Source organism: Pleurodeles waltl, chromosome 5, assembly GCF_031143425.1.
Source record: "Pleurodeles waltl isolate 20211129_DDA chromosome 5, aPleWal1.hap1.20221129, whole genome shotgun sequence".
NCBI lineage: Eukaryota > Metazoa > Chordata > Amphibia > Caudata > Salamandridae > Pleurodeles > Pleurodeles waltl.
Genome location: NC_090444.1, coordinates 1433797408 through 1433810294, shown reverse-complemented (window position 1 = coordinate 1433810294; position 12887 = coordinate 1433797408). Strand labels below are relative to the sequence as shown.

At 42.8% G+C, this 12887-nt stretch overlaps 1 protein-coding gene across 14 annotated transcripts in view; it reads left to right on the top strand.

The window, feature by feature from the left end:
* Window positions 1-12445, top strand: part of ADGRB3 (adhesion G protein-coupled receptor B3) — a 1499072-nt gene extending 1486627 nt beyond the window's left edge. For all 14 annotated transcript variants that reach the window (XM_069235737.1, XM_069235727.1, XM_069235726.1 and 11 more), the window contains one exon: window positions 11641-12445. In XM_069235737.1, coding sequence (XP_069091838.1) covers window positions 11641-11829 — 189 coding nt within the window. In that variant the 3' untranslated portion in view covers window positions 11830-12445. The remainder of the gene's footprint in view (window positions 1-11640) is intronic.
* Window positions 12446-12887: the final 442 nt, after the last annotated feature.

Sequence of the window (12887 nt, the reverse complement as noted above, 5' to 3'; positions counted from 1 at the left end):
GTCTGTGATACGTAGGAATAAAACTCCCAGTGAGTCAGGATCTGGTGTCACCTTAGCAGCCCAATTGCATGCTCTGATCATCTTCCCAGTCCTTGTGTTAGAACCTTGGTGGAGAGATTTCGCCGAGCACACATGGGGAGGTGGGGTGCTCTTTCTCGTATCTGGTTCGAAGCTTTGAAACCATCTCCCACAGTCCTTGTGGAATTGCCCTTCTCTTACTGCATTTCGCAGAGGTTTAAGGGCCTGGCTGTTTTAGTTTCAGTGTAGGTGCTGCATTTCTCTTTCATGGGTCTAGCACCAGGAAACCCTTTTGGGTAACTGTTCTTTAAAAGACACAAATAATAATAATAATAACAATAATGATAATTTTGCTTTACAGAAACGAAACCACTTCTTTGGTGTTTGTTCCTGCAAAGCAAAATATAATGCTGAGCAGGGTGTATCAACAAGGCAGACCACTCTGCGCTCATCTGAGCCACTGCAACTGATGCACTTTTGCCACAGAGATGCTTGACAGGGCCTCTACTTTTATGGTATCGGGGGGGGCTACCCAACTGGAACTAAATTGTACCCTGTTTCTATTCCATGTAACATGTATCTCAAGATCACCCGAACTCCTCAGCTTTGACTAATCTTCCACTGCATGTCTATCCTCCTGGTGACAAAGACCATAAGCTCATGACTATTGATGTCAGAGAGACAATGATGAGTGGAACATAAGCCATATACATTCTTCACTCATAAGCCATTTACCTTGTCCCACATTGTTGGCCTTGGGACATGCTGCAGGATGCTCATATTTTGGATTTCATTAAAACAGCAGAAATATATTATTAATGAATCCAAAAGTGGAGTTTTCACCTTTATCAATGCCTAATGATTGCATGTCAGGAGTTAATGGTGGACCTTCAGGCAGATTGTGCAGCGTGAGCTCGTGGTCTCCTGTAGTCTGTCTGCGCGGGTTTATCAAGTGCAAATTGTTCTGCGAGTACTTACAGGTGCGTGGTCTGTATTCATTGCAGGAAGCCTCCTGCTCCTGCGATGGATACTGCCAGCCAAGGACAAAGTAAACGGAGTGGGTGAAAGCAGTTTATTTTCTTTGTTATAACAAAGAAAAATCTGGCACGGTATTGTGCCAGTGGCTGCCGCGTCCTTAGTAGCAAACAGGCACACTTCCGTCCACCCACAACTCAGACACACCAGAAAGAACACATTGTCCCTGCAGTGCTTCCATTTGCCTCCGAAAGGGACCTACATATTTATCCCTGGAGAAATCATCACCTCGTTTATCCACAACTGATCTTGGCCTTAATTGTTTTAGCAGAGCTGAGGAGCAGTGACTGTACGTGAGTCTAATTAATAATGGCAGCATGGGGAAGATGATTAGTTTTAATAAAAATGATGTATAGCCCTATATATTAAAACCTGCAGCGCTGTAATAAATGTGCCACATAGACACATACAGCGATTATCTCTTGAAGTAAGATAAGACCCATGGCCCCCATGCCATGGCTGCGACATTTATAGCACGTCAAGTGGACTAGGTTTTCCATAGCGACAGCAATTACTCTAATTTATGTTTCCTGAACCTCTGACCCAAGAGCACACGTGCACCAATTACCATGAGAAAGTAAGGCAGCACGAACTTCCTGCTAATGGAGGGCGACAAGATTGCTGACATAGGCATTCAGGGCCGCCCTGGTCTTTGCCACTGGTTTTCATGTAAATCAAGTAAAACATCTTTGGAAGCAGGACTATAAATTAGATATATTTTGCAGAAGTGCAACGGCACCCGTTCAAATTACAGTATCAGTTCATAGGCTTTATGAACATTTGGTTTTTGTCAGAGTTCTCTTACAGATAGTGGCACTAAATAATGCAGCTGCCTCATATTCAAGACAGTGCATTTGCATCTAGCTGAATATGCAAAGTTTGTTTAGCATATACCACTTTTTACGTTACCACTGAACATGAATTGTCTGTGAAAAATCAACATACATGTGACAGCAACTGACCCTGACTATCTAAACTCAGTGACCCACAAAAAGTGATAACAACGAGGTGAGTTTTACATTCGTTGCTTAGGCCAACAAGTCCTGGCTTGGAATTCTCCATCCCGTCCTGGTAGGAAGTTGAAATTGAGCGCTCTCGATGTGGTTGTGGAAGGATTATATTGGCGAAGAGCCAGGAGTCCCCTCTTTCACCACATAGCAAGGCCACCTTCAAAATATGACAGTGACATAGAAAGGGCACAAGCAGTGGCTAAATGACAGGCAACATCCATCGAAGCAGGAATGAGTAGGGATAGCTACCACCGTGACACGTGTCAAGTATTAAAATGGTAGCAATTATCAATGGAAGGTACAACATTGCACATCCACAATAAGGAACATATATTAATAAGATTGTTGACTCGATTAGGAACTAAAGGGAGGTTTGATGTTAAACCCAATGTTATGTGAAAATATGTGAAGAGAATGGTGCTCTTACCATGAAACACTTTCCCAGACTAAGGTGATGCTTGAGTGACTGGAAGAATAATCATTCCCAAACATACCATACATAATGGAAGAACATCCTTATGCTCAGTAATAAAAAGTAATGCAAGAAGTCCGTTTTTGTGAGTGAAGTTATCTATAAACTGTGGTATAGGAACAGATCAAAACCCCTTTTTGACAGAAAAGCATCAAAGTGAACAGAATAGGCAACACGTTTTCCTCCCATCAGATGCTTTCTCTAAGGTAATCATAGTTGCAAAATGAAGCTATTATTTGGATGCACAACCCTCAAGTGATGACTGTTTTATAGATGCAGTTATACACGTTGGGTGTTACTATAACTGAAGTCAAGAAGTCTATCTGTAGGTAATAAAAAGTTCAAGCCCTGCAAATACCATGACGTATTTTGCAGTACATTATTATGGGGTGTAATATCACATTTTCAATAGCAACCTACTAAACTATTGACTCCAGAATATCGTGCATCACTATCTTGTCAATGTAAGCATATATAAATTTACTAGTCTGCATATGTGCATTGAAGATAGATAGTTATATATACCTACGGGCAATCTTCAGTAGGTAGTTATAGTTAGGACCTAGTTTCCTTAGGAAAAGCAACTTTTTGTTATGCCAATAACTTTGGTTTGGCGCCATTTGACGAATCTTCACAAAGTTTTCAGAACTAGTACGAAAGTCAGTTCAGTTGATCTGTTGAAAGTTTTGGGGTGATTTGTCAAGCAGAGGCCGAGAAGAAGAGGGCTCCCAAAGCCATTCTTCCGTATGCAATTTCCCATAGGGATATTGATTATGACTACAGCCCAAACCATTGGAAGGAATTACAACAAATTTGCCAGAAAGGTAGCTCTTCGTCCCAAAAAAACCCTTTTTAGGGTCAAGCACGCAAGTGCTCTGGCCCCTGTTGTAATCTCTCTGTGAGCTTTTAACCAAGCCCATGTCACACCCATCACTTTCGTTGGTTCATGGGCTTGCCTTTTAAAATTTGCTTGATTTAATTAGTGAAAGGAATGCATACGTCATGCCTTTTCTGGTGTTTAGCACTCAGCAAGAACACCGGCCAGCTACTGAAAACATATGAGGATCCATGTTTTCCGTATGGTTTCGGGACTCATTTTTCATTTGTATGCAGCGCGATCTCGCTGGGCAGTGATCCAGCGCTTTTCGTGACTACTAGGCTAATTCTATTGTATATACTAGTGCTCCTTCGCGAATTCAAGCTTTTATACACTGCGATTGCTAGCTTTTTTTTAATTACTATGCAAAGGCAAAACTGGACTGGTCTTTTCGCTCTGATTAGTCTCCTTCATGCTCATGGCATGGCACTTTAAATCAGCTCCCTTATGTGAAGTTGTATTACTTTTCATTTTCAGTTCATGTTCCAAGAAAAGTCCAGTTAGGAGTTTACAATTCTAATAGTTCTAACTCGAGCAAATGCAAGACCCATTGCATTGCAAATGATAGTTGTTATTTGGTGTAAATCAGTTCAGTCGTTTTCAAGTAATTAAAGAAAGAAAAAAATATAGATATCTGGGAAGAGCCTCAGCACAGATCTCATGGTGATCTTCAGCCAGGAAGTGCTGGCAGCCATCTTGCACCATTATGTATTTTAGCACTTTCAAGATGATCTAGAGAGCTAAAGCTTAAATTTACATTCACTTAAAAAGTCAGAGGTTACAGGGACCTTATAGTTAGGCTCACATTTTAAATGTGCAAAACTATAAAAATTCACCTGTTACAGTTAGTTATCTCAAGTAACTATAACTCATGCCCTAAGGTAACTATAAATCGCACCCCTCCATGCACATTTTTTTCTTAAATTTTTTTACGGCAAAATATTAGATTGATATTATCAATGTTGTTATCAAAAATGTCAGAGCCATAATTTGTGGGTTAATTAGCAGTGCATGGCGAGGGTGTGAGTTATAGTTACCTTAGGGCCCTGCTAGAAACATAATATATATATATATATATATATATATATATATATATATATATATATATATATATATATGTTAGAAATGGGGTCTTTGGTTTGCAGTCAGGTTACCCCCTGTCCACGCAAGGACCCTCACTCTAGTCAGGGTAAAGCAGCATCACCCTTAGCTAACCCCCGCTCACCCCCTTGGTAGCTTGACACGAGCAGGCAGGCTTAACTTCAGAGTGCTAGGTGTAAAGTATTTGTACCAACACACACAGTAACTTAATGAAAACACTACAAAATGACACAACACAGATTTAGAAAAAAAGAAAATATTTATCTAAACAAAACAAGACCAAAATGACAAAAATCCAACATACACAAGTCAAGTTATTGATTAGAAAGCAAAAAGAGTCCTAAATCCTTGAGAAAACAAGTAAAACACTGTTAGTGTTGAAAAGTACCTGGGTCGCGTCAAAATAACATACACAGGCGAGTGTGCGTTGATAAAGGTAAGCGGTGCGTCGATTTCTCACCCGCAAGTGAGCTCGTGCGTCATTTCTCCTTCTCCGGTCGGACCGGCGTGCGTCGTTTTTCCTCCCCACAGGGGAGCGATGCTTCGATCCGGGAAGCACTCGAGTCTGGGCAGGCGTTGCATTGTTTTTCCATGCCCAGAAGGGCTTGTGTCAAAATCCTGCCGCACGGTCTCAGCAAAACCGTGCAATGTGGGTTGTGATGTTAACAGCCTCCGTCAGCGGATGTGAGCGTCGTTCTTCCAGCTCCGTGCCTCGATTTTCCAGCCGCGATGCCGGTGGAGCGTCGATTTCTGCCGCAAAGCCGTGTCTCAGAAGGTGCGTTGGATTTTTCCCCGCACGGCGGCCTGTGCGTGGATTTTCAGTCTTAGTCTGCCAGCTTCACCTACCAAGGCCCCAGGAATTGAATAGAGCACCACTTGGCAGGACAGGAGTCTCAGCAGAGAGTCCAGGTGCTGGCAGGAGAAGTTTTTGATGGCCCTGAGACTTCAACAACAGGAGGCAAGCTCAGGACAAGCCCTTGGAGATTTCTTCACAAGCAGGAAGGCACACAAAGTCCAGTCTTTGTCCTCATGCACAGGCAGAAGCAGCAACTGGAGGATAGCTCCGCAAAACACAGTCTCAGGCAGGGCAGCACTTCTCCTCAGCTCTTCAGCTCTTCTCCATGCAAACGTTCCTGTTGGTTTCCAGAAGTGATCTAAGGTCTGTGGTTTTTGGTGCCCTTCTTATACCCATTTTTCCCTTTGAAGTAGGCTTACTTCAAAGGAAAGTCTCTCTTGTTTGTGAAATCCTGCCTTGCCCAGGCCAGGCCCCAGACACACACCAGGGGGTTGGAGACTGCATTGTGTGAGGGCAGGCACAGCCCTTTCAGGTGTAAGTGACCACTCCTCCCCTTCCTCCTAGCACAAATGGCTCATCAGAAAATGCAGACTACACCTCAGCTCCCTTTGTGTCACTGTCTAGAGAGAAGTGCAAACAGCCCAACTGTCAAACTGACCCAGACAGGGAATCCACAAACAGGCAGATTCACAGAAATGGTTTAAGCAAGAAAATACCCACTTTCTTAAAGAGGCATTTTCAAACACACAATGTTAAAACCAACTTTACTAAAAGATGTATTTCAAAATTGTGAGCTCGGAGACCCCATACACCACGTCTATCTGCTCCCAAAGGGAATCTACGCTTTAATCATTTTTAAAGGTAGCCCCCATGTTAACTTATGAGAGAGATAGGCCTTGCAACAATGAAAAACGAATTCGGCACTATTTCACTATCAGGACATATAAAACACATTAGTATATGTCCTACCTTAAACATACACTGCACCCTGCCCATGGGGCTACCTAGGGCCTACCTTAGGGGTGCCTTACATGCAAGAAAAGGGAAGGTTTAGGCGTGGCAAGTGGGTACACTTGGCAAGTTGAATTTACAGTTTAAAACTGCACACACAGACACTCAGTGGCAGGTCTGAGACATGATTACAGGGCTACTAATGTGGGTGGCACAAACAGTGCTGCAGGCCCACTAGTAGCATTTGATTTACAGGCTCTGGGCTCCTCTAGTGCACTGTACTAGGGACTTACTAGTAAATCAAATATGCCAATCATGGAAAGCCAATTGCATACACATTTTGTACAGGAGCACTTGCACGTTAGCACTGGATAGCAGTATTTCCAAAAAACAAGTGCCTTGGTGATTTTTGTTGCACATGGAAAGTTTCAGGGTGACCCATCAAGCGGGGCCTACAGTCCGAACAAAAAGATGGAATTACACCAAATTTGGCAGAAAGCTAGCTGTCAATATGCAGATTATGCTTTTGCTTATTTGGTGTAAATCCATTCTGTAGTTTTTGAGAATTTTAATGAAATTGAAATTTGTATATCTCTGTCAAATAGCTGTCAAACAGCTCTCACTTGCAGAAAGCGGACTTTTCAGCTGTCTTCCCTGAATGCAAATATGTGTGCGGGGAAGACTGATGAAAAAATTGGTCATGCATTTGTACCAAATATCTTGCCAGTCTGAAGCTTTGAAATCATTGCATGGAGAGACCATTGCAATGACTTTCTCTCACTCTCTTCAACTTCGGGATGGAAGAGAGGAGGAAAGAGAGAAAGAGTGACAGAACCACGGGGGGAGCCTGAAGGCCCCCATGTTCCTAGCTGGCTCCTAACATCCTTCGGGAGCTGGCCTTGATCCCCCAAGCAGGGAGCTGCTTTTAATAGCAGCTTCCTGCTTGCAGGAGCAATGTTTTTATCTGTCTTCCCCGCACGTATTTAACACACTGTCCGCTCCCACTGTGCAAAAGCAAACAGCTATGTCTTGGGGTGGGCACCCCGGGACATAGCAGAAGCCAGCCCTGGGGTATGGCGGTCCACAGGACCATCAATGGCTTCTTGAGGAGGGCCACATAGCCCACCTCCACCTTGGAATTTGCCCTGGGGAGGTGGTGGTCCCTGGGACAGAGAGTCCATACCGGACTCCCAACCTTCTTCTATTTTAGCCCCAGGGAGATGGTGGTCCGCAGAGCTGCAGGGGGGGCTACATGGCCTCCCCACACTGTATTTGGAGAGCCGCAGGCAGATGGCGGTTCCCTGGGCTGTAAGGGGAGGGGGACGTGTGCCCCCCTACACAATTACAATGAAGCCCATGCGAGGTGACAGTCCCTGTGGCAACTATATGCCCTGGAGTAGGGCTCTCCTTATATTTTCAATGCCCCTGGCCCACCATGGGGCTTTGAAAAACCAAGCGCTGGAGACCGTGCTTGTTTTTTTTAAAGATTTTTACTGTGAATTTGCAACAACAAAATCACGAGTTTGTGATAAAAAAATTAAAAAGTGTTTTTTTGCTCTGGCAGGGTCTCTCTGGGACCCGGCACCAAAGCTAAGGGATCAGGGTGTCTCTACTCTGACCAACTTGATCGCTAACTAGTTCAATTGAGCAGCAGAGGAGACACCCATTGTGAGTCTCACATAAGTCCTGTAGAGCCTTCTGCCAGAGACCTACTCCATCCTCTGCCCCCGCTGGGATCAGCTTTTCACAGAACAGGTAGACACTACACACTTTTTTTGCAAGAGATGGATTACATTGGGATAACCTTTAAGGACCCCCCCCCCCCAGGAGTAGGTTAGGTTCCTAGTCCCGAAGAATTGCCCTGATCCTTGTAGGACATTAGATAGGCAAAAAACATGTTGACCTTATTTTACTCACACACCTGAGCCAGAAGAATCATTGTGCTCATTACTGACTCTACTTATTGCTTTTAATCATGACAGGGGTCCTTGCACAATAAACTGATTCTAGATCACGCCTAGTCATTTTTACCTATTCTTCTTTACACCAATCTACTCACCCTCACAACACCACACTTTCAGTGCACCTCACCATTCACATTGGCAACCTGAAAAGATCTCCGGTAAAGACCCCCCCTGTGGGGCCTGTTGGACACTGCAGCATTGGCCCAACGTGGAGATGTCCGATGATAAAGGCTGACACCCCTCGGAGTGTGTGAGGGGATTTGCTCCTGAAAGGGATTACCTCCTTCTGGGGTTCTGACCTGCATGCACTTTTTTGTTTTTTGTCGGAACTGCATACTGACTTTTAGGTAATGTGAGAATGTTGTCAGCCTCTGTGGCTATTGATGAGTAGGACCTTAGCTATAGGCAAGTAATCCTGCAAGACACTAAAGTGGAAGCTGTTCAGCAGACATCTTGGCTGGAATATCAAGGGCCAATGTGCATGCCTAGTCTTTTTTAGTGGGTTTTAGAGCCACCCACATGATCGCTACCTACCTTTGGAGGAGCACACCCCACAGGATGTAGGTACTCTACAAATTTCTGTAGAAACTCCATACCCTCCTTCACTGATTGGGGTGCTGCAAGGTGGGATTCTGGAGAGCTTCCAGTGGAAACACTTGCAGAAAAATGAATCACATATCCACAAGGAAGCCAAACAGAAGACATTAGAACATATCTTCAGTTCACTGCAGTCAATCATTTTCAGAGTAAAGAACCACAAAAATCTAGACAACACATTTAGGGTACTGCACAAAGATGTTGAAGTCCCAGAACTCTGTAAATCCAGAGCCAAGTTTCTGAGAGGACCTTTGACCTAGCCTTACTCTTCTGCAGCAGAAACAATATTCAACTAATTTTCATTGTAGTTTTTAATATTGAAAGTTGTCAACTAAACTGTCTAAGCATCATGAGAGGACCATCATGAGAAACCAGTCACTGGTAAGTAGCTTGGTGCATCCCATACAGACCCCAATCATCAATCACACCTCACAACAGTACAGTTAACTGCTCGAATTGATAAACACTTTGCCTGGCTCACATGTGTTCATTAAAATCGGAAACCCAGACAAAGGACTTATCTCCATGTTTTCCATTGGCTTTGCACCAAAATCTATCTCATAAATAATTTTCAGCTTTTTGGGATGTACCTCTGCCATGTAGATGACCAAGGTATTCGTTTGAGCGGACAGGCTGTAGCAATTTTACCTGCTCAATTATTTTTACTAGTGATATAAAATTTGAGCACAACTGTGTATCGTAAAGCAAGTAGGTGAATAAAAGTTGTGTATTTATTAACTGAAATATATATAATCTGAAATAAAACTGTCTACTCATAGACCCGCATGTGTTTCCAAACACTAACATCAATGCAGTAACACACATGTAAAGGCACATGTCTGTGTTTAATAAACTAAAGATGAGTAAATTGTGCCAAGACACATGTTAGTATGTGACACACATTGGTTTATGTGGGCCACAATTATGTACATAGAAATATACGTTTTAGTACAATGACAAATATGCAGGCAGAAGGTCGTGCATATACATTAATACAACCGAAGTGTCTATTTAAAGTAAGAAAAGTATTTGCCCTAGAACACAATTGTTTGCAGTGATATAGTTCAGCCTGTCCTTAGCTGCCATTGCCTTGGAGTTCTTCTTTCCGCAGATACTAAAACTGTGTTATCCTCCAGGTAATAGGTTGATGTATGTTAGTGGGTCTTGTGCGGAACTGATGGCTGTCGTAGAATTAATCAGCACCTCCTCTTTACCGAAGCAACCCTACAGGGTCTCATTTGCAATATTAAATTAGAATCTAGTTTCAAACGCTTTATTACAGCCCCACCAAACTGAGGTCTCGAGAATGGAATTGAGGCTAACTATTTAAAATGTCTTTGGATGGCAGTGGAGAAAGTGAACTCTGTATAAATCTCCTAAAAGTTGGTTTAGTAGGAAAACAACAGAAAACGAAGCAAAGATTTAAATGAGGAAGGGCATGGAAACATTTAGAGTCCAGAAAAAAGACGTGAAACATAAGATTGAGAGTAGCATGATAAAAGGAAAACTGTCCCGTGTGGGTGTAACTGTCCCCATATACATTGTGTTGAAAGCTAGGCGGGTGAAGAAAGCAATATGCAATTATGAGTCATGTTGACTGTAGCAAAAAATAACGGAGAGATGTACTATAATAAGCACTAAATGAGAACAGCGTTAATGGGCAGAACAAAAGAAGAAGGTAATACTTTTGTGTGATTCATTGTATCTGGGGTCTCTGTAAAGTACAGCAGTACGGGGGGAGTTTTCCAGCACAGCAGCACCTACAGCTGTTCTTAAGAGCGCACTGTGTCTCCTGATAGAATGTGCTCCTCAATTGTCTTTCTGCTGTGGCGTGGCACACTATCCTCTTTGAGGGCTTAGCTGAGAGCCCCCAAGAGAACGACTGGGTTCACCATTCTGAGGTGTTCCCCTGAAGGGTTGGTGCTGCCTTCTTCAGTGCTGAGCCAGGGAGAGCTTGGAAGGGACACGTTTTTCAAGAATTAATTTCCTTTTTCTTAAAGTTCTCTCCTGAGTGATCTTCTTTATGTGCCTGCCTTAGGTCGAAGCTCATCCAGACGCACTTTATCTAATACAATTATGTGCCTTGCCTTGTGACACGTCCGCTAGTTGGTTTAGGAACGCACCAATGAAGACCACGCAAAGCTTCCTATGTAACCCACAGGCTCTGGACTGGCACACTGTATTAGTAAAGGGATTTTATGACTATTTTTGTATTGACAAAGTGTGCACTTACGCTACAAATACCACGTACTACCATTTGGGCAAGTGCTGTACTTTATATAACAAGGATTCATGTACAAAAATGCAATCAGTGTAAAATGACTGAATGTCTCATAGACACGGCACGGAGAGAATAGAATACAAGTAGGGATTTCATGTCGTGTGACAATGTTGCTGGACATAATGAAACTACAGCCCTGCAGCAATCCTCATATCACCTAAGAATTGAGGTCAGCTCAATTCTGGAAGTAGGATCTTTTTCCTCACAACCCTGCCCTTCCGCCTTTCCCCTGAGATTATGAAAACCATTAGACATGCGTTAATGGACTTTGCTATTCTGCCACTGATGGTACTGTAAATTGGTGATTAGGAAGAGCTGTTTACAAATCTGATGATTCAGCACAGGGCACGCGAGGCAGGCCGTGACAGAGGTAAGATGGACACCTCCATTACAAAAATGCATGCAGCCGTGGACAGGCTATTAAGTGCAGACAGCCCAGCTGTGCGAAAACATGTGTCCAATTCCTGTAGTGAAGCAAAAATATATAAGTACGTGTTTTTGCTTAGATTTTAACGATTTTGCTTTTATGTATTCGTAGGATAATCCAGCACTGAACAAAAATCCTTGGGACAGTTTCAAAAACACAAGTGACTACCAACACTATACCACACTAAACGTGCTAGATTCAGAGGCAAAAGATGCTTTAGAACTGAGACCATCAGAATGGGAGAAGTGTCTCAACTTGCCTCTAGATGTACAAGAAGGTGACTTTCAAACCGAGGTGTAACCCATTCACAGCAGACAGGGGCCGGAAGACGGAACACGTCGCTACACTGACAGGCGTCTGGGACTTTGTAAGCCTGACATTCATATCTGGACAATGGCGGCTACTGTAATGTCAAGAGCTTCATGTGCCAAATGTCAGTGTTTTTTTCGTCGTCTCTCACTAGCCAATCTAGCGGGGAGCCAGGTGTACAATTCTTACCATCATGTGTTGTAATTACCCGTGGAATGGATTTGTAAGGTAATCTTTATAGATAAACCTCAACGCAACAGTTCATGTTGTAACAGCTTCATTTGGTTTAGTTTTCAGAAAACTTCACCATGGAGCACAATGTATATATTTATGCAGTTTTTAAAGTTTATAACAGTCTGTTTGGCCATTACTACACTTTTTACTTTATAATATAAAAAAGCAAAGTTTTGTCATTAAATGAATGTTTGTTGAGCTACATTCTTCATTGCTTTAAATGCAATAAAGTAATAATCTCACTTTTATATGAATAATATATTTCACATCTTTATTATTGCAGTTTTCTCTGGAAAGCTCAGAGTAGCTCTCCCTGCTGCAGCTGTATAAAATATTTAAAATGTTGTATGGTGTAAATAAACTTTTGTCTACATATCCGTTTTATGGCTGCATTTGTTCTAGAATCCGTGTCTTGAAAATATTCCTATTTGCATGGTAGGGGAGTATACTGTTTTCACTTAGTAAAACAATATTAGTGCCTTTTTAATAGTCACTGCGTGACTCTGCGGAGGGCGCTTATTATTCTCGCGTAATATCGTCTTGGAACAGCTGCTCCACAGGCGGCGCACCGCCACTCTTGAGGAAAACAATATTCCATATAGTTAAGAGTAATCATATTCTGCGAAGGGACTGTTTTGGTAGCTTTTTAAGCATCTCTTCTACACAAATGAGTCGATGGAGGGTGACAGGCAAATAGCACAGAGCAACGAGGCAGGTGCGTGACATGCTGTGAATTGGAGCGCACGCAGCCCGTTATGTAAGCAATGCGTGAAGCTAAACTCGGAAGATTGTTTAAAAACTCTATGCTACTGACA